Here is a 21,469-nt window from a genome sequence, read left to right as displayed (position 1 = left end):
GAATGCATTAGCAGGGGACCCGGGACAAGCTGTGCTCCCTCCAAGAAAGTGCTTCTCATCCTGTAGGTCATGACCCCTTTGGGAACTGAACAACCCTTTCACAGAGATCACCTAAGACCATCGGAAAACGGACATTTGCATTATGATTCATTCATAAAAGCAGCAAAGTTACATTTAAGGTTGGGGGTCACCATAACATGAGGAACTGTATTAAAGGGACTCAGCATTAGGAAGGTTGAGAACCACTTGCTCTAAAGAGTCAGTATTTAATTTAGCTATCTCAGCAAACCTAAGTCTTGCCTGGGGTCAGGTTTGCTCTGTCTTTATTGTAGAAAATGTCACAGGACAAAGCACATAGATGCTATCCGTCCTTGGGGAGAAGCAAGAGGAGTGAATGGTTTTGTCATAATCATGAAAAGAGGAGAGGGGGGAGGGAGAGAGAGAGAGAGAGAGAGAGAGAGAGAGAGAGAGAGAGAGAGAGGAGAGGGAGAGGGAGAGGGAGAGGGAGAGGGAGAGAGAGAGAGAGAGAGAGAGAGAGAGAGAGAGAGAGAGAGAGAGAGGAAGAAGAAGGAGGAGGAGGAGAGAGGAGAGAAGGAGAAGGAGAGGGAGAGAGGGAGGGAGGGAGGGGGAGAGAGGAGGAAAGAGGAGAGAGGGAGAAGGAGAGGGAGAGAAAGAGGAAGAGAGGGAGGGGAAGAAAGAGAGAGAGGGGAGAGAGAGGAGGAGAGAAGAGAGAGAGAAGGAGAGGGAGAGGGGGAAAGGGAGAGAGAGAAGGAGAGAAGAGAGAGGGAGAAGGAGAGGGAGAGAGGGGGGAGGGAGAGAGAGGAGGAGAGGAGAGAGGGAGAAGGAGAGGGAGAGGGGGAGAGGGAGAGGGAGGGTAAGAAAGAGAGAATGAGCTAGCACGACTTAGACAGTGGGAATGTGGGAGCTTCACTATAATGGAGTAAAATGGTTTGAAAGAAACAAGATTGGGTCACTAATGTTACCCTCACAAAAATGCAGATCCAGGGCCACAGACAGTCCAGATTTTTGACCCCTCAGTCAGAGGAGTGTGACACACCCTCTATGTAGGTTTCCTCAATCCTTTCCTTGAACATGACATGGGCATTTGCTGCTTTGTGTGTGGATACATGGTAGTTTTTGATTCACCTCCATTGCCAAGCGTAGTAACCCAGTAGATCCTTGGTGCTTACCAAGGCTTTGTTGGAAGGATGATTGGCACTTTGCTGGGAAGTACAGGCAGGTTTGCGTCCTGAGCAACACCTAAGCTCTGGTCCAGCAGGGTGTCCGCCTTTCTCAGAGCACTTCCTCATCTTCTCCATTTGAAGTCTCGGGATTGGGTCCTCCTCATCTTGGTATCTCATCCATGAGTACCATTCTGTTGGAGGGCAAGTGATTTTTCTTCTGATGTTGAATCGCCAGGCAGTGAAAAGTAATGGAATGTTTCATAAAGTAAGAAACAAAGCTGGTTTCTTTGGAGAAGTGCAGGGGTTTCATACACTGGAAAATGCCAGTGTCTGATGGAGAACTGGTTTCTCCAGGCCAGGCTCGGCGGTCCTTGAATTCCCCTGGATGATGGAAATGATGGCGGGCCTGTCACACGGGTGGGGCAGAGAAGCCAGGAGTCATGTTTGCATTAATAACCATCTCTTTCCATGATCCACTAGTTCAGTCTTCAAAGGGAATGAATGCACTTAGCCTCTCCAGTCTCAGTTTGTTTATTTTTAAAACACTTAGTTCCAGCTTGGTAGGACAATGAGGATTCAGTGACCAGCTGAAGGAATGTCCGCTGAGTGCTTACAGTGCCTTGGGCTATTGTCTTGGCCAGGTGGCCAAGATGATCCTTTCCCTCATTGAGGTGAGCTTCTAGTAGGGGGATAAACATCTACTAATGAAAGCAAAAATATCCCATAGTTAGCCATAGTCAAGGCATTGTGCAAAAGAATAATGGGGTTTACTTTAGACTGGGGAAATAAGAACCGTTTCTCTCAATCCGAAGTGGGTGGGGGACTGATGTAGCTTTATTCAGGTACCACTGACAAATAAAATGTGTACTCATATTTGCAACACGCCTTGATGTGTACATCCCTTATGAAATTATCAAATCAATCTAATTAATGTGTCAGCTATTGGTCTCATAGGCTTACCATCTGGCTCATTATTTTTGCGTGCTTGGTGAGAACTTTTAGATGAACCCTTTCCAGGAATTTTCTAGCATACTTTATTACCACCCATAAACCCCATTCTGTGCAATAGAGGGTCGTCACTTACTCTTTTTGTTTAACTGAAAAGCTTCCCCCATTGCTTTGATGGAGATTCCCTCGTTGCACAATGAGTAGGATCTATTTAACCTTAGCTTGAAGGCTGAGTTATTATATCAGGAAGAGTGGATATTCAAGGTCCTTGGATCAGAAAAACAGATGAGAGCGCTGGAGGAGGGGTGAGGGGTGTCCCTCAGTATGCAGAGAGCTTGCCCAGAATGCAGGAAGCTCCCAGGTCATTCCCCGGCATTTCAAAGACTCAGCGTGGTGCTGTAATTCCACTACTTGGGATCATTCTGTGCTACATAAGGTTTTTTAGGTTAGCCTGGGATGTAAGGGTCATTGCTTCAAAAAACAGAACAGTAGCAGCAACAATAAATAACAAATAAGTTAAAAAAAATACTGGGGGAGTTAAAGGAATGGAGAAAAGATAACATTCAGGATTTTGTTTTTCTTTTTTCTTTTATTTTTTGTGTGTTTTTTAAATATGGAACGCTTCACAAATTTGCATGCCATCCCTGCTCAGGGTCCATGCTAATCTTCTCTGTATCGTTCCAACTTTAGTGTATGTGCTGAAGTGAGCACAGATTTTGTTTTTAAGTGAAAAGTGCTTGCAAGATTTTGAATGGAGGGAAGGAAGGGGGGGGGTATATGTCATCCTGTGGCGAGCGAATCATAGGAAGTCAAAGGGTTGAAGGAAGGCGGATGAGATGGTTTCCTTTTGAGAGAGGATAGCAGAGTGGGAAAGAAGTTTTCATTAATATATTTGTGGAGATGAAGAGAAGCAAAGAAATTGAAGATTAAATTATAAAACGGGACTGCTGTAGGACTCAGCCTTAGAGTGCTTGCGTTACACACGCAAGTCCTTGGGTGGGATCCCAGCTCCCCAAAGTGACATATACTTACACGCATACGTCCATGCATGCATACACACTAAAGGTGAAGCTGATGGGACTCAGGAGGGCTAGTTTTCCAGGGATGAAGGCTAACGTGACTTCCTTGTCTCTGGTTTGGGTAGATGAAGGCACCACAGAGAGATGAGAAGAGTCTAGGAGACTCAGATTCAGAAATAAGATCACAAGTTCAGCTTTCACTGGTGAGTTGTGAGGTAGCTCTGAGGCTGGAATGAAGACCTTGGCTGCCAGTGGCCTGTTCCCTATAATGACACAGCATGAGTAAAGGCGGGCACAACAGAGTCAACTCTGTACTCTGTGCTTTTAGAGAGGCTTGCGATTCCTTCACTTTTGCTCGTGGAGAAAAGTAGATACTCTCAGCATGTGTCCATGAATGATTTGGCATTTAGTTTAGTTTCTGATTGGAACAGATTAACAGGTGGGTTCAAAATGAACGGATTTTTGGGGGTTGAGGGGAGAGGAAAGGGTTTATTTGGCTTACTTGATCACACAAATCCATCACTGAGAAAAGCCACAGCATTGACATAAGCTAAGGAGCGTGAGAGCTTAGACCCTCTTGATCACTACCCCGAGACAAACATGTAGTGAAGATGGACTGGGACATCAATGGGCGAACGGGAGAACTGGTGACAACCAAAGGCGAATACTCAGAAAAGAAAGCTTGTGTCTTAAGTGACATGCTCCCCACACACGTCAGATAAGAGAGACGGAGCCATCTGAAGGATTGTAGGGAGGGAGGATTAGCAGAGAATTTATGGGCTGGCAGCCTGCTGAGATGCGGAGGTGGTGCTTGAAGAGTGATGATACCCAGCAGCTGAGGAGAGTTTTCAAACCGGGCTCAGGCTCGAGGCTGACTCACAACCAGGTACAGTTGCTAAAGATCATCAGACTATCTGCTTGAAACAGGCAGAAATGATGGTTTGTTAATGATCGCACTAATAAGAACATCTAAGGAAAAAATACATACGATGGCCTAATGGAGTCTGAACTGGTGGTGGTGGTAGGATTGCTTCAGTTAATCTGCTAGCTCCCTAACTTACCCACTAAGACGCTTGTCCGTCTGTCAGTCCACTCACCTATGACTCACACATCCACACAGCTAGACCTGTACAGTACAAAACTTTTAGCCCAGTCTGGCCTTGAACTTCGGATATAGCTGAGGGTGAATTTGAACCATTGCTCTTTCTGGCTCCGCCTCCCGGGTGCTGCCTCCACAGGTGTGTATACCATTCCCAGTTTGTGTAGTATGGGCATGGAAACTCAGGGCTTCGTGAATGCTAGCCTGGCATTCTACCCACTGGCTTGCTGGGATTTGGAGTCCAGACCAGGCCCTGGGGGCTGGGATAGATGCGAGGGACTGGGGCCTGCACTCCCAACTTGACAGTACAGTGGGAGTTAACTGGACTGGCCTCGTTCCCTGATGTCTGCACAGCTTCTGTGCGGCCTGTTGCCACACATTCCAATGTGGGGAGAGCAGCCAGGTCTTTAAATTTTACCTCTTTTCAGAGAGGAGACCAAGCTGCCTTTCTCCTTAGCTCCATCCAGCCAGGTTTATAGGAAAGAGGACAAGGTGGGCTGCCGTCTTGGGGGATGTGGGAGCTCAGTCACAACACTCAGGTCAGGTCAGGTGGTCCGCCAGGTTCCAGAGACTTTGTGTCTGTGCCTCTCTGGCTGCTGTTGCTTTCGCTCATTTCTTGTTTCCTGGACACCTGGGCAAAGACAGGTCTCAGAATACCAGATCTAGTTAGAGTCTCCTGGCAGCAACCCCGTGGTCCTTCGGGTGCAGCCTGGGCTGAAGAGGGAGCCCAGAACAAAATACTAATGTTGTGTATACATGTAGCTATTAATATCATGTAGATACAGCTTCCTTTCCACACGGTGGAATAAAAATGCCCCTTTCCATGCTCTAATCCCTCTCAGGTATTTGAGTTTGAGCTTTCCTTTTCATATCTTACATTGAGGCAGCAACAGTATTTATTAAGTTTTTTTGAACTTTCGCTGTCACTGTTGGCAAAATCACCACCACCATCACCACCATTATCCTTATCACCACTATCAACATAACCAATAGGATGGATGGGTACCTAGTACCAACTTCTTTACATCTATCAGGATCTGTTTCAGGTGTTTAATGTTAATTGGCTCTTTGAATTCTTCATGTCAGTAATACAATCACACTTACTTAAAACATCTACAGTAATACCAAGCATATTCCACGTGCAGGAATCTTATTATTATTACATAGTAAAAGGTATTACCTTCTTGGCTAAATGTTGTTGGTTTAAATTTGTTTTTGAAGAAGAACAGTTCTAGATGCTTCCCACTTAAAGGAATTAAAGTGTAATTTTACCTAGTCTGGGGATTTGCATAGTTTTTAAGCCAGAGCTTGTACTTTCCATAATCCATATGTCAAATGGAAAAGGGTAATTTTTCTGTGTGTAAGAGGGTCAGGGGACATGACCTCGCTGTAACGGCCTGTCATGGCTGAGGGTCTCAGCAGCATTTTGAAATCTCCACTGTCATCTCTTCTGTATGTACTGAGGCAGGCGAGGCAATGTGCGGTGTTTGCTAGCTGCAGACTCTGAATTATACATGAGATTTCTTGATCCCTAGGTACAGTTTCCTGTGAGACGATTGTATGTGATGTAGCATAATCATTAGTATCTTCAAAATCTACAGATTTACAAGTGATAAAGTACCTGCATATATCTGACCATGTTCGACCTATACTTTTATATAGCCTAGCCTTGTGATTCAACCCCAAATGCTATATCGTGTGTGTGTGTGTGTGTGTTTATTTAGTCCTTGCAGTAGATGGTGGGGGTATAACTAGAAAGAGAGAGATAGAGACAGAGACAGAAAGAGAGAGAGAGAAATGGAGAGAGAGAGAGAGAGAGAGAGAGAGAGAGAGAGAGACAGAGAGAGAGAGAGACAGAGAGAGAGAGAGACAGAGAGAGAGAGAGCCGCCATGTTAAATAAGTGCGATGCCCTTAAGATGAGGAAGCATGCTGGAGTTGGCGTTTTCCCTGAGATCAGATTTTTCATCTCTGTTGGTTTTCTGCATGACTTCCAATGGACAGGGGCAGCCTGGTGCTAGTGTGATCTGCCTAAAGTGAAAATCTCCAAGGGTGGTTCCCGCAAATACTGAGAAGGAAACCCCTAAGAAAAGGCTTGCCTGTCAGTCTTGAATCTAGATTCAGGTCTACAGGAGAAAAGTTGGCATTCCAGAAAGCTCAGGGCTAGCGGATCTCCTATCTGTGTGGCTCAGTACTCACCTCGAGGCAAAGATGCCCTTTAAAATGAACTGATGGTGAGAATTCCTTCGGGCACCTGGCAGGAGGTATCACAAATACTAAAACCCAAGTCAGGAATATTTCCTACATACTCAGTTTCAAACAATATGAGCTCAAAAAGAAAAGAATCATGTACAATGAAAGGAAAAGAAATTAAGACACCATCAATGATGTTCAGCATAAATAACCAACTGCAAAATGGCATGCGCGGGCTGACTGTAGCGAAAGCATCAGCATAAATACATGTTTAAAGGATTAAAAGAGGAATAGAGGAAATGCTATCAAATTAACTTAGCAGGTTAAAAAGAATCACATTGAATTCCAGACTAAAAATATAAGGAAGATTTAAAACCATTCTAGAGACTAAGGCAGAGTGTGTCACTGCCCTGGAGAGAATTAATGAAGACAGATGGAGAATTCACTGCAGTTCAGCAAGGAGTGAACAAGAGAAAGATATAGATCACACGACAGCAAGTCTAAGAATCAGGAGAAATCCTGTCATGTGACACAGTTAGAATTCTGGAAGGGAACACTGCGGAGAATGGAGAAGAGAGGTGGCAGACGTTTCCATAGCAAGGATCCAGGCCCGACCCCTGAGGACTCTTCAGTGTGAAGGCAAGTTTGTGTTCATGAGGGAAACTAAAGACTAGGAAATCAAGCCAGTCCAAGGCAACATTCTACACAGCAACCAGCCAGCCAGATAAAGTTTAAAAATCTTCATTGACAGAAGCATGATCACAGAAGGAGATTCTGTTAGTTTTCATATTGTTGTTGATACCGTAGTTAATCTCAATATGAGAACTAACAGAATCATATCTTCAAATGTAGATCAAACACCTCTAGAGAGTAGAATTAGTTTTCAAATATGTGGATAGTGCTTTTACTGATTGGTTGATTAATTGAGGCAGTCTTGCTGTGTAAAGGCTGGTGTTGAATTTGTCATCCTTCTGCCTCAGCTTCCCATGTGTTGGAGGACAGTGCATGTGCCATAACACCAGCTTGAACATTTGACCTAAGTTAAAACTAAGTTCGGAACCATCCGAGCATCCCCACTAGAGAGACTTCCAGTAGATGCTTGAGGGTGTAGAATATTCTCCAAGGAATAGCAGGGATTCTGGAGGAAGTGTGGGACAAAACAAGTCAAAAGTGTGTTTATAACATGTGTCCAGGATATGCTCATTAATACTTTAGCAACCATTTTATATTTTCAAAACATGCAAATAACTCCAATGTTGATTTTTAGTATAGTATAGTATATTCATAACTGTGAATTTTGGACTGTTCAGAACCCTGAAAAACTATAAAGCATTGACAAATGAATTCTCATATGCATTAGCATGGTTAGAGTGTATTAACATAAATAAAGACATCTAAAAGGATATGAACAGTGTGATTGTATCTATGGGACATTGAAGATGAGCAAAGTATTTGTTTAGAAATAGGTACCGGCGTGTGACAAGGTCATAACTATGTAGAAAGTAGTGAAGCCTGGCAGAAGGAGTGGATATATCCTGATAACATTCACATTAGATCAGATGTAACTTCTATGTCCTTATTTTTGTGTTATGCCTTCATTTCACACATCATTTTCTACTAAGATAACGGTAAAGACGCTAACCATGTAAGAATCAATGGGACCTCTCAGATTGGCATGGCTATGACCTGTAGGCAGGAAGGAGCTTTGCAAACCGGGCTACACTGAGTATCCGGAAGCACTCTCTCAAACAGGGAAGCCCAGAGTTTCCCATTCCTGCCTTATAGCTCCTACTCAGCTTAGTCCTACCTGCTGCCATGGTCTGTCTCTGTGAATATATGTCTCACATCATAGAAGGTACTGTATGCTTTATTATTCGGGGGGCCTCCTCCTCCGTCATTTCCGAACCTAAAATGTCCTCTCTGTCCCGTAGGTCATGACTTCTGTGCAGAAGCACCTAAGTGTGGAGAAAATTCGGAATGCAAAAACTGGAATACGAAAGCGACGTGTGAGTGCAAGAGCGGTTACATCTCCGTGCAGGGCAACTCTGCGTTCTGTGAAGGTAAGGGGGCAGAGATCCCCTGTGGGCAAGTGGTGCAGAGAAGGATGGTTTCAGCTGCAAAAAACCATGGAATCAGCTATGCCAGGGCTCCTGTTCTCATGCTTGCTCCAGGCAGAGTCACATGAGAAACTACGAGGTATGTAAGATCATGAAGTGCCCTCAGTGTCCACACCAACCCCAGGGCAGCCGTAAGCACACTTGGTTTCATTATCGGGAGGGAGTGTCATCGCCAATGCCACGAGATGTGGCAAGGGAGTTCCGTTTTCAAATGACAGTCACAGCTTGGCTTAGGCCCAGCTCTCTTCTTCCCTTCCTGAGGGCAGAATGCTTTTCCAGTTGAGTTTCTTAGTGGTTGATCCACACATTGTCACTTTATGGTCTTTACCAAGGATCGAGTGATGGACCTGTAACTTGGATCTAGGAACTGACAACATTACAATAGGGATGTGGCCTCGGGCACAACTGATCACCTCTTGTGCTTTGTGTGTGCACCCTTCCCAAGCTCAGCACCCCACATGCTGATGGTGGCATTGCACACCTCTACTCCTTTGGTAAGCAGAGCGGTGGGGCTTGCTCTGACCTCGTTTTATATATCCAATCCGGTCCTTTTCAGAGGCTCTATCTGGTCCTTGTCCTCAGAGCAGAAAAGCTCTATGAGACAGAATCACGATGGGTGGGGATGTTGCTCTGCTTCTCCTGGTTGTGACTCAGTTCCTCCTTTCATCTTGATTAGTTGAATGTTAAGCAATGGTGTCCCGTGAGGGAGGTGGGTTTCTTGAATTGCGCAAATGTAACGAATCAGCGTCTATCCGCTGCCCTGTGAGGAGCTTGGCTCTAAAGTGGGTTCAGTTTCTCAAGGTACAGACGATGCTCTCAGGGGACAGTAAAGGTAAATGCCTGTTTGGCCTGTGTTCTGTGTTGCTGTCCCCTGTTAAACTTTGACCGGTCAAAGAGCTGGCTGGTTCTTTGAAACAGTATCTGCTGGTTCCCAGTGGTCGCTCTGTGGGGAGTCCCTGTCCTTTCATTTACTCTGGAAGGCTTTCTTGGTTCCTTCTATCTGGGTCACTAGCAATATTCTAACCAGTGGGCTTCCTCCCTCTTTTTAATCTTTTTGTTTTTCTTTTGCTTGCTTTTCTGCTTTGAACTTGATTTGTGCCCCTTGGGAGAATGAAGTTACCCCTTTGATTTTGATTTTTTTTTAATCCACCCTTGAATTTATTCTTTTAGCTCTTTGTTAATTTGGGGAGGAAGATAATTTCAACCGTTCACATTAAGTCATTTCTTTACATTTTTGCTATATTTTGCTTAATTAGAAAAAGAAAGTCAATGTGAGCATTCTCCCAGCCAATCAGCATGGAAAACATATCTGAGCTATGTGATGAACTGACGGACTTATGTTGCTACCTTCTGATAAACGTTGGGCTGAACTCTGAGCCATTATAAAAGTGGTAGTGGAGTCCCCATACAATGACCCCTGGGGCCAAACACTCCACCATGTACCATGAGTAATTGAGACCTGGGAGAAAGTAGGGGTAATGGCCGCTGTGAATGCTTGCTGAGGATCTTTGATTCTCTCGTCCTTGATTCTACTTTTTATTATATAGAACCGACTCCAAGAGAGGCCTGTGGTATTAAAGTTGCCCTTTCTGTGGGAGGCCCATTTTTTAACAATTAGTCACTCAGTATGACTGCAGGTTTGAGTCACTGTTTTCTTGGAATATTCATGTTTAGCTCACCATCTAGATCTGGCTTCAGGCCAGCGTGCTTGCTTGGGACTGGTGCCCTGGGGATGGGGTTGAGGCTGTAGACATTTCTCTGTCATCATAGAGACAGTTCAGATGTTCCAGAGAACTTGTTCATGGAGACAGGTCAGCTTCTAAGGAGGAGAGGGATATAAGTCATGGATGTTTCTAGTGTATTATAACAGAACTTCAGCGGTGAAGCACAGACCACATGCTGGGCATCCAGAGGGGTACTGAGGAACACATATAGCGGATGCCAATTTTTAAAGCATGTGTGCGCCATCTCGAACATGTTGAATTTGATCTTTGAGTTTGCATCCCTGTGGTTACATGATACTGATACATGATACTGCTGTTCCTATAGTCACTCCACCACACTACAGCAGCCCAGGTAAGGAAAGGCTGAAGGGCAAATCTCTGTGTGAAATGTTCAATTTTCATTTTCAAAGGTATTTCTTCCTAAAAGATGTTCGCTAAGGCCCTGTCTCCCAGACCAGCAGATGATGTTCCATCTTAGTTTTCAGACCTGGATCATTTCCTGCCTCCTCCTGACATCCCTCATCCGGTATTCGGGGAAGAGCAGCGGATGCTGCTAGGTCTGATTACTCATGTTCCTCAGCTGGAGCTGGAGTTGTGTTACCTCTTCCCTTTGAATCCAGTAGTGGTGTGGCAAGAGGAGAGAATGGGGGCGGTTTGGGAGAAGGTAGATCGGTAGCTGTACTGCCCTCCTGGTTATGCGTAGTTCATGGCATTTTCTGAGTCCTTCCCTAGGAATTTCCATGCAGTAACATGTAGCAGGCAATCCTAGAGGTCAGTAGCAGAAGACGCCCCGGATGCAGTGTCTCCCTGGAGCTTAGAGACAACTAGGAATGTATTCAGTTAATGAGCGAAAATGCGCTGCCTTATAAAAACCACCATGAACAAGGTGAGCCTGACATTAAAACAAAACATCACACACTCTGTCCAGAAAATCGTGAAGAATCTGCTCAGACTCTCAGTGGTAAAGAAAGCACAAAAGGCTTTCAGTTTTCCTACCTTCCTCCCATGGTAACAGAGCTCTGGTGCATTAAGGACTCCTGCTCTCCCGAGGTCATAAAAAACGGCCGAGATGTTGGAACTCCTGAGCAATCAGTGAGAGATGATAAAACCTTCTGTCAGGTTTGATACAACTCACCAGGTCTCATTTTTGCCTTGTGTGTCTGGAGCAGTTACAGCCCCCATTTCGAAAATGACTTTCATTGGACTTCAGCGTTTTATGGATATGGTGGACCGGGGCTTCCTCCCTCTGCGATGGCCTTTTCACCGCGTTGGTCTTAGGTAGCCTCTGATACATTAGCGTGAAACAGAAGCCGTGCTCGGGACAACCACAGCACTAACTGTCCTCTTGGCACCCTTGCTACTGAAATTGGAGTCTGGGCAGCTTTTCCTAAACTGGAGCAAAGAGCTGTGTGGAAGGACGGTGTAACATGGCATCCTGTGTATCCTGTAGGGATGAAAATGGTGGGGTGACTGAGCTTTCAGTTGTAGGGCATCCTGGCTTTCCCAGTCTGTGCATCCTGCACGACAAGAATGGTATGATGAAGGGTCATTTAGTTGTAGAGTGTCCTAGGTTTCCCAGACTCCTTTTGTGTTGGTTACACTTTTGGAGACTTAGATGAGTCTGTGAGCACACGACAATGCTGACCACTGTTAGCCCCACTTTACCCATACAGAGACTCAGAGAATTTCACCTAAGATAAAGTCCAGTGACTTTCTACTTCAGTGTTTCTTGACACCCTGGTCACAGGCCCGAACCCTCCCTCCACTCACCCTGTTTCTGATGTTTCATTTGAGTCCATAATATCCTCCTCCTCCTTGATTCTTCCCACTGACATCCAGTGTAGCTAAAGAACTATGTAGTGGGATGGGACTGAGGGATAACTTAGCTCTTAAGGGAATGTTCTGTTTAGAGCGCCCATGCCAGGTGATTCAAGTCTACCTATATCTCCACCTTCAGGGAGCTCTGGTGCCTCTGCCTTCCATAGGCACTGCACTCAAATATATACGTGCAATTAAAAACGATAAATATAAGTCTTTTAAAAACTGTGGTTCAGGCATGGTGGCATTTGCCTTAAATTCCAGCACTCAGGAGGCAGAGGCAGGTGTATCTCTGTAAGTTCTAGGTCAGCCTCGTCTGCAGAGTGAGTTTCAAGCCAGCAAGGGCATTATAGTGAGACCCTGTCTCAAAGAAAGAAAGAAAATCGAGTGAACCTCAAGTGGACAAGGCCCGTATCGTTTCTCAGAGGAGCCTCCAAGAATTTTTGCAAGCTCCATCTTGTTGTTTCTCCTCTCTAGCACAAAACCTGGTCATACATCAAGGCTTTTTCCTTTTTGGGGCTTCCAGAAGAAGGATGAAATAGAAGAGTTCCATCTGACAGATGATGGATAGATTCCCGAAACATGTGATGTGTAATATTTTATACCATTGAATTTTTCCTCGGTGATGATAGACAGTTACCTGTTGCTTTTCCATTACTGAGCTGAGTTTACTGATAGATCCTGAATTAATTGATTTATAACTCTTAGATTTAAGAGAGATCAATATTTACAACAAAAGCAGTGTTGAGAATCACCAGGGGAAATCCAAAATACTCAAGCTAGCAGTCAAGCGCTATCTATCTATCTATCTATCTATCTATCTATCTATCTATCTATCTATCTATCTGATATATAATGTGTGTGTGTGTGTGTGTGTGTGTGTGTGTGTTAGAATAGAGTTGTAATTTTGTAATTTAGTGTTTGGTCATGCCAAATCTTGCATAGGAAATTGCATTTCCCAGTTTACATGCTAATGACATAGAACATGTTAACAATTTAGCAAATTTTCCAGATTGACTAAAGATTGAAAAGTTTGCGTTAATTATCATATCACCATTATCAGTATTAACTTAAAATATCAAGGGTTTTGGAGCTACTGGTTTGTGTCCCTTTTGAAGCCAATTGAACTTTACTTATCTGGACATTTTGGCAAGACTGGCAGGTCATTGGGGAGGGCTTTGATTTTATCAGTTATGCATGGGCTGCGGGACAAAATAATATTATCAGTTACAAAGGGAAATCGGCCCCTCACTAGGAAAAGACAAGCGGAGCTGTTGAAGGGAATTGCGGAGCAGGAGATACCCAGTGCTGTGAGTCTATTAGTGGCATGTAGCAGGTGCACTGAAGCATCCGATGCCCACCACGGATTAGCAATGCGACTCATAACTTCTCTTTTTCAGTAACTTCTTTCTTTTCCAAGATTACACTATAATCACATCAAAGCCATAACTTCATTGATCGGAGGTTACGATGGAGTATCTCCCCTTTGCGGCAGTAAGAGGCTGAGAACGTGACTGAGAAACCAGAGTTCAAATGGTTTGATCACTAGGAGGTAGATCACTAGGAGACTTTGCAGAGAAATGACCCAGTATGTTCACTGGACTTCTGATTATCCAAGAGTTAATCAGGTATCTCTATTTTCCCATTTTCTTTTATATTTATGTGTTTTGTATATTGAAGCGTGAATGACCCCTGTGATTCACACAGCCCAGCTACTGCTCCAGTTTGGCTCTATCTCTAAAGATTGGATTTGACGAGGGCAGGCATTATCCACCATCAGCTCATTAGCTCTTTGGTAGGAATTTTCAATGCTTGCTGTAAGAATGCCTAGGAGTCTTCCTTTGCCTCTTTGTTTTCTTTTTAAAATTTTTTTGTTTCCTTATTTTCTTTTATTAGATATTTTTAAAAAAATACCAATTCAAGTTCCCATTCCCTCCTCTCCTCCCATTCCCTACACACACCCACTCCCATCCAATCCTCAGAGAGGGTAAGGCACATTGCCTTGTGGAAGGTACAAGGCCCTCCCTACTATTTCTAGGCTGAGCAAGGTATCTCTCCAAAGAGAATAGGATCCCAAACAGACAGTACAAGCAGTAGGGATAAATCCTGGTGCCACTGCAGTGACCCCTCAGTCTGCTCCAGCCATGTAACTGTCAACCACGTTCAGAGGGACTAGTTTGGTCCTATGCTTGTTCCTTCCCAGTCTGCCTGGAGTTGGTGAGCTCCCATTGGCTCAGGTAGACTGTTTCAGTGGGTGAACCCATCATGATCTTGACCTCTTTGTTTATATTCTCATTTCTTCTCCTCTTCACCTGGAAGCTCAGTCCAGTGCTCTGATGTGGTTCTGGAAACAACCTAGATGCCCTTCAACCAAAGAGTGGATAAAGAAAATGTGGCATATTTATACATTAGAGTCCTACTCAGTGGTAAAAAAACAATGACACCTTGAATTCTGCATACAAATAGATGGAATTAGAAAACACTATCCTGAGTGACGTAACCCAGACCCCAAAAGATGAATATGGCATGTACTCACTCATAAGTGGATACTCGCTATAAACAAAGGATACTGAGCCTATAGTTCATGATCCTAGAGAAGCTAAGTAATAAGGGGAACCCAAAGAAAAACATATACAGAACCACCTGGAAATAGGAAACAGACAAGATTGCCTGACAAAATTGGGAAAATGGGAGTGGGGAGAGAAGGGAGGGTGTAAGGGAAAGAGGAGGGAAGAAAGGGAGGGTTGAGGAGAACTTGAGGGAATGGGATAGTCGAGATGGAGGAAGGACAGAGATGAGAGCAAGGAAAGAGATATCTTGATTGAGGGAGCCATTATGGGGTTAGCAGACACCTGACTCTAGAGAAATTCCCAGGAATCCACAAGGATGACCCCAGCTAAGACCCTAAGCAATAGAGGGGAGGGTGCCCGAACTGGCCTTGCCCTGTAGTCAGACTGATAAATATCTTAAATATCACCATAGAACCTTCTTCCTTTTCCTCTTTAGTGCATATGACTCAGAGAGATTGTTTGTTACCCAAATATTTTACCAGCCAACTTTCCCTTTGTGATACAGATTTTAGCTTTTGCTTCATCTGAGAAGCTCTGTGTGTTGTCCTTCCTATGACAGGAGCAGCTAGACTTCCTTGCTGGGGTCCTCTTTCCTTTACCTCTGCATCTTTGACTCCAAATCTGCTTTGCAAAGACATTTGTTTCTGTCCCCCCTCTCATCTGAACCCTTCATGACCCTCTACCCTTTAGTTGAACTCCCATCATACTAATTCTAAATCTGGTGGCATGGCCTCTTCTTATCTACATCATTTTTTCCTTGGTACCCATTTTAAGCCCCTGAATGTTTGATTCGCATTAGCTGAGTAATAGGTACTGGAATGCTTTAATGCTATTGGGTGAGGTATAAAAACCAGACTATAGCCTAGCTTTGTGCTTCATCCACCCAATGTGACTTTGTATCAATTACTGGAGCTTTGAATTTTTAATTTCCTCACCTGTAAAATGGGCTGAGAATTCTATGGTATAGTCTGGAATCAAACGAGACAACCCACTGAGACTAGCCTAGGTGTGTTATAGAAACTTTGTTGTTCTCTCACGCTTCCCTACATTCTCCTTCAAATAGAGTAGGTGTGTTCCACAAACACTGCACAGCTCCGCGGTGTTTGTTCTGGTCCTCACAATCATCTCTTCATTCCACCCCAACAGTTTTCTCCTTGGAATTAAGAGGACAGACACAAGCAATTAACGGCAAAATCAAATTCCAATTATTATACTTGGGTCAGACTAAAAAAGTTTGTTAAGGCTTGTGTCCTTCAATCTAACTGAGATGCTGGCCAGAACTGCAGGTTAAGGGAACTGCATAAAAAGCATTTTCCAAAACCATTTGTAAGATATTGTTTTGATTTTTTCAGTATGTCTTTGTGATAGTGTGGATTAGGTCTCTAGGGTGTTTTACCAAAATGGAGTTATCGTGTAAACTAATGGGGTTATCAGACTCAACAATTGCATTGTCAAGCCCTTCTGGTTCCATGGTCCTGTTTTCCCCCTGGGTTCCAGGTCTTAACTCAGCCACCCACTTGGCTGTTCAGCTCATTCCATGTTGAAATTTCTCGTTAATTCACTCTTCTTCAACCTCCATATCAACTTAGCTTTCAGATGAGTCACAAATACCCATTTGTTGCGGCTTCATTCTGCCAAGGCTTGTCCAAGCCTTCTTTGTTTCTTAGCCAGTGATGACCATAGTGACCACTCTTGCCCATGTACCTACCCCCCTTTCTACAAACACACAAAGAGGAGCTTTGAAAGCATCCAGAAGATCATGCCGCTCCTCTGTTACAAGTTGCCTAGGAAGTGCCATGGTTCTCAGAAAAATATCCAAAGTTGGTTCTGAGGAAGGCGCCATGTGGGCTGGGGCCCATGTACTTTGTGTTTGTGTTTCTTCTTTATGTTTGTGAGTCTCTCACTTCATCTGCATTCTTTGCATCCTTCCAACAGGTCTGGGCAGTGGTTCTTTCTTCAGCCTGGGATGTCCTTCCCAAGTCTTTGCAAAGTTTTCTACTTTCTAGATAGAAAGCTTGTTGAGGGCCTTGTTGCTGCTGCCTCTTGTGCGATCCCCATTTCCTGGGGGTCTGGGGGTGAGGAGATGTGGAGGCAAGGACACAGACTTCAAACAATTTCAGTGTAAAAAGCTCTTTATTGTAAAATGGTTGGGGTTTGTGGGGTTAGGGAAATTAAGATGCTGCAGGAATGTTTTTGGTTGGTCCTTTTAAAATTGGTGGTCGCTGCTGTGATTGACTAGGAGTGGACGTCATTAGTTACTGTGTTTTTGGTCTGGACAGGTTGTTTTGGCCAATTCAGCTTATTCATTGTGAATTCGCATGTGCTTGCTTGTGCTTACACTATTGCCCTGCCTCAAAAAGTCAAATATCCCACCTTTAAAAAAAAACTTTCCTAACCATCTCGGTGAAATTACCTCTATACTCTTGTTACCATTTATTTTTATTTATTTTTTTATTTTATGTGCATTGGTGTGAAGGTGTCAGATCCCCTGCAACTGGATCTTCAGACAGTTGTGAGCTGCCATGTGGGTGCTGGGAATTGAACCCGGGTCCTCTGGAAGAGCAGTCAGTGCTCTTAACCACTGAGCCATCTCTCCAGTCCTCTTGTTACCATTTTGATATCTGGACTTTATTTCCTTCACAGCAATTTCTCTTTAAGATTGTTTTTTTCCCTTTCGGAGTATAAATTGCACAGGGCAATAATTTTATTTTACTTCTTGCATCATCAGCCTCTAAGGCATTAGTGCAGAATGAATTACTGATGTACAAATACAAGTTGATTGAAATGAAGGGAAAAGAAAGGGAAGAAGGATAGTTGAAAGGAAGGAAGGAAGGAAGGAAGGAAGGAAGGAAGGAAGGAAGGAAGGAAGAGAAAGAGAAAGAGAGGGCAAAGATTCCAGTCTCTGTGCCATGGTCACTTTATTTTGTCAGGACTGTCTTGTGTTGCTCAAAGCCTGCTTTATAAGATGTCAAGTTGCTTTTGCTAATTTCTGCGACCGTTCAGTTCCTGTAATGCTAGCCTTGTCTGTTCCCTTTACTCCTGGATTGCTTTTCTGTGGCTGTGGTCGAATACCTTGAGCAAAGGAACTTAAGGAAGGAGGGGCTTGTGGTTCCAGAGAGCTACAGTCCTTAAGCCAGCACCATGGCTGGTGGCAGGAGCCTGAAGCTGAGAGATCACATTTCATCCACAAATAGGAAGCAGAGAGAACAAGAAGTGGTACAAGGTTTAAGCCCTCCAAGCCCACCCCCCGGAGCACCCTTCCTACAGCAAGGCTCCATGGCCTTCCCAAAGAGCACCAACTATTTAAATACATGGACCTACAGGGGAGATTTTTCAGTTAAACAAGCACAACCCCTAACGAACTTGCTCTCCGTACCTCAGGATGCCCTTTCTTGACCATAGTTATAATGAATCAAATGATGTTGGGCTTCCAGCAGTGGCAGCTTCCATCCTTCGGCACACGGTCTTAAAAGTGGCTGTTTCTGGTCGGCAATTGTCTTCACACAGAGGTCTGAGTTGGGGCCCTTTGGTGGTCCATCATGTGCAGTCTGCGGCCTCCAAGGTCATTGTAGAGACGATAAAGGTTTCCAGTGTGCCTGTGATGGTTGTATTTCACCAGGCAGAACCTAGCTACCCACCACACTCAGCATCAAGGGGGACTGGTGAGCAGCATCGAGCTGTGTTCCCAGGAGGAAGAAGAATTTGTGATGAGCGGCTCTCTGATCTCACCGGCTTTTCTGCTTACTAAATGAAAAAAAAAATCCTCATTAATTTTAATCCTTTTTATTTCCTGTGTTCTGGTGTCAGCAGATACTGCTGAAACTTGCTCATGGATAGGACTGGATAACAGCACAGTTTGCCTGCCTCATTTATGTTGTCGTTTTTCCGAGACATCTTCACGGTGACCGCTGTTGCATCTCTGCGGGATTTGTTCAACTCCCAGTACCTCATATCCCAAAGTGACTCACCTCTTCTTCTTTTTTTTTCTAGTCAAAATTCAAGGTTTTCCATGCATTATAATTCCGAGCTTTAGCTAAGCACAAAGCCGTCCATGCAACAAGCAGAACACACTTTTGTAAATGAGTGATATCATCCTAAGGGTACCTGGTAACAGGGATGCATGTGTGCACTTGAGGATGCTGATTAAGAAAACCCCCATAAGTACTATAGGAAAAGAAAGTGAAGATGGAAGCAACATAAACGTAGAAGTGACTGGTCCCTCCATCCTGGTGGCTTGCCTTGGTGGCCGACTAGCTGCAAATAATCTTGCTTTCTAGTATTTTTTGACCTTCCTTCATTTTCTTGACAGTTCCCCAGGTAGTGATATAGGGGAGAAATGTTGGAATGGGGGCCAGAAGATCCTGACTGATCCTGGCTGGACCATTCAGCAGCTGGGTGACCTTAGAACGTTCCTCAATTCCTTCATGTCTCTATTTCTCACCATTCAAATAAGACCTTAAACCAAACTTAAAGAAAGACAACTGGAGGTGCTCTGTGAAGTCATGTAATGTAGGTGCACGTTAAAACTTGTGGTTTTCATTCGGTAAGTATGTATTGGCATAATAACAGATCTCATCTTTTGCAGGTGTTGGCCTAGAATTCATGTCTTCTTGGTCTGTCTATCCATTGACAGATACTCTAGATATAAACATTCGTTTGGGGCCACTGTTTTATACTGAGCTGTGGTAGGCTTTATAGAAGTGTGGCTTATGCCATTCATCTAGGTCTGGACTCTGTTGTGGTCATGCAGTATGAAGCAGCCAACGCTGCACATGGCTGTGCTGTCAAGGGGATCAAGCAAACAGGTCCAGGCTCATATGTTACCTAAGCGCATGCCTGAGTGGGTCCTCTCTGTTAGAACTCTGAAGATTATTCAATGATCCAATCCACCCCCAAGAATCCCACAGTCTAACGTGGAAGGGAACCTTATAACCAGATAATGAAAACAAAACAGACTTGGCTTCAAGCTTGATTTAAGGCCTGGAATAGAACTATTTTGATGAGAGCCATGCATTCTGCCAGTAGCACTCTGCAGGCTACCTGAGAGCCATGGCTGAGGAATAGATTTCTTAACGAAGTGATGATGAAATGGGAGAGGTGTGAGGGACGGATCATCTTAGCATGAACAAAGGCAGAGTAGGTGAGGGATGGACCGCCTTAGCTTGGACAAAGACACAGAGTAGGTGAAGAATGGACCATCTTAGCGTGGACAGGGACACAGAGTAGGTGAAGAATGGACCATCTTAGCGTGGACAAAGGCACAGAGTAGGTGAAGAATGGACCATCTTAGCGTGGACAAAGGCACAGAGTAGGTGAGGGATGGACCATCTTAGCGTGGACAAAGACACAGAGTAGGTGAGGGATGGACCATCTTAGCGTGGACAAAGACACAGAGTAGGTGAAGAATGGACCATCTTAGCGTGGACAAAGACACAGAGTAGGTGAAGAATGGACCATCTTAGCGTGGACAAAGGCATAGAGCAGGTGAGAGATGGATCCCCTTAGCGTGGACAAAGGCACAGAGTAGGTGAGGGATGGATCCCCTTAGCGTGGACAAAGGCACAGAGTAGGTGAGGGATGGATCCCCTTAGCATGGACAAAGGCACAGAGTAGGTGAGGGATGAATCACCTTAGTTTGGACAAAGGCACAGAGTAGGTGAGGGATGGATCCCCTTAGCATGGACAAAGGCACAGAGTAGGTGAGGGATGAATCGCCTTAGTTTGGACAAAGGCACAGAGTAGGTGAGGGATGGATCGCCTTAGTTTGGACAAAGGCACAGAGTAGGTGAGGGATGGATCCCCTTAGCATGGACAAAGGCACAGAGTAGGTGAGGGATGAATCGCCTTAGTTTGGACAAAGGCACAGAGTAGGTGAGGGATGGATCGCCTTAGTTTGGACAAAGGCACAGAGTAGGTGAGGGATGGATCCCCTTAGCATGGACAAAGGCACAGAGTAGGTGAGGGATGAATCGCCTTAGTTTGGACAAAGGCACAGAGTAGGTGAGGGATGGATCGCCTTAGTTTGGACAAAGGCACAGAGTAGGTGAGGGATGGATCGCCTTAGTTTGGACAAAGGCACAGAGTAGGTGAGGGATGGGCTGCCTTAGCATGGACAAAGGCACAGAGTAAAATCTTGAATGTGTCTGCAACAAATAGCATTTGGTAGATGTAGCCAGTGGTGGATGGCAGGAATTTGTAAATAGAAACTGTGCATTGGTTTCCCAGCCGCCCAGACCTGAATAATCACACAAAACTATATTAATTCCAACACTGTGTGGCCAATAGCTTAGGCATATTCCTAGCTTGCTCTTACATCTTAAATTAGCCCATTTCTGTTAATCTGTGTATCACCATGAGGCTGTGACTTACTGGTAAGGTTCCAGCATCTTTCTCCTTCGGGAGCTACATGGCATCTCTCTGACTTTGCCTTTTTTCTCCCTGCATTCAGTTTAGTTTTCATGCCTAGTTCTATTATGCCTTGCTATAGACCAAAGCAGCTTCTTTACTAACCAATGGTAATAAAACATATTCACAGCCAACAGAGGGGAGTCCTGCATCAGGAATTCTGGGTTGTCCTGTCGGCCTATGTGTGTAAACAGTCCACAGACATCACACTGGGTGTGCAGTTGAATCCACTGGGGTGTGGAAAACATACTGGAGCTTTCTATTGAGTACTACTTCATGTTTATATATTTCATTTTGATATATATTTTATAATGTATATGATGTATTATAATGTTATTAGACATGTATACATTATTAAATAATTATGTATTTACATTGTTTACATACAAGAAGT

The 21,469-nt window shown here is 44.3% G+C and overlaps 1 protein-coding gene and 1 non-coding gene across 3 annotated transcripts in view; one reads left to right on the top strand and one right to left on the bottom strand.

Annotated features, from left to right (window-relative positions):
• Nell1 (neural EGFL like 1) overlaps nucleotides 1-21,469 on the top strand; it is a 793,214-nt gene that overhangs the window by 248,093 nt on the left and 523,652 nt on the right. For both annotated transcript variants that reach the window (XM_075952299.1, XM_075952298.1), the window contains exon 12: nucleotides 8,373-8,501. In XM_075952299.1, the coding sequence (XP_075808414.1) occupies nucleotides 8,373-8,501 (129 nt within the window). The remainder of the gene's footprint in view (nucleotides 1-8,372; nucleotides 8,502-21,469) is intronic.
• Nucleotides 2,740-2,843, bottom strand: LOC142838011 (U6 spliceosomal RNA). The gene has a single exon (XR_012908459.1). It is a non-coding gene; the product is annotated as a U6 spliceosomal RNA (small nuclear RNA).

The sequence above is a fragment of the Microtus pennsylvanicus genome, chromosome 18, assembly GCF_037038515.1.
Source record: "Microtus pennsylvanicus isolate mMicPen1 chromosome 18, mMicPen1.hap1, whole genome shotgun sequence".
Lineage (NCBI taxonomy): Eukaryota > Metazoa > Chordata > Mammalia > Rodentia > Cricetidae > Microtus > Microtus pennsylvanicus.
This window is presented reverse-complemented; position numbering and strand designations above follow the sequence as displayed.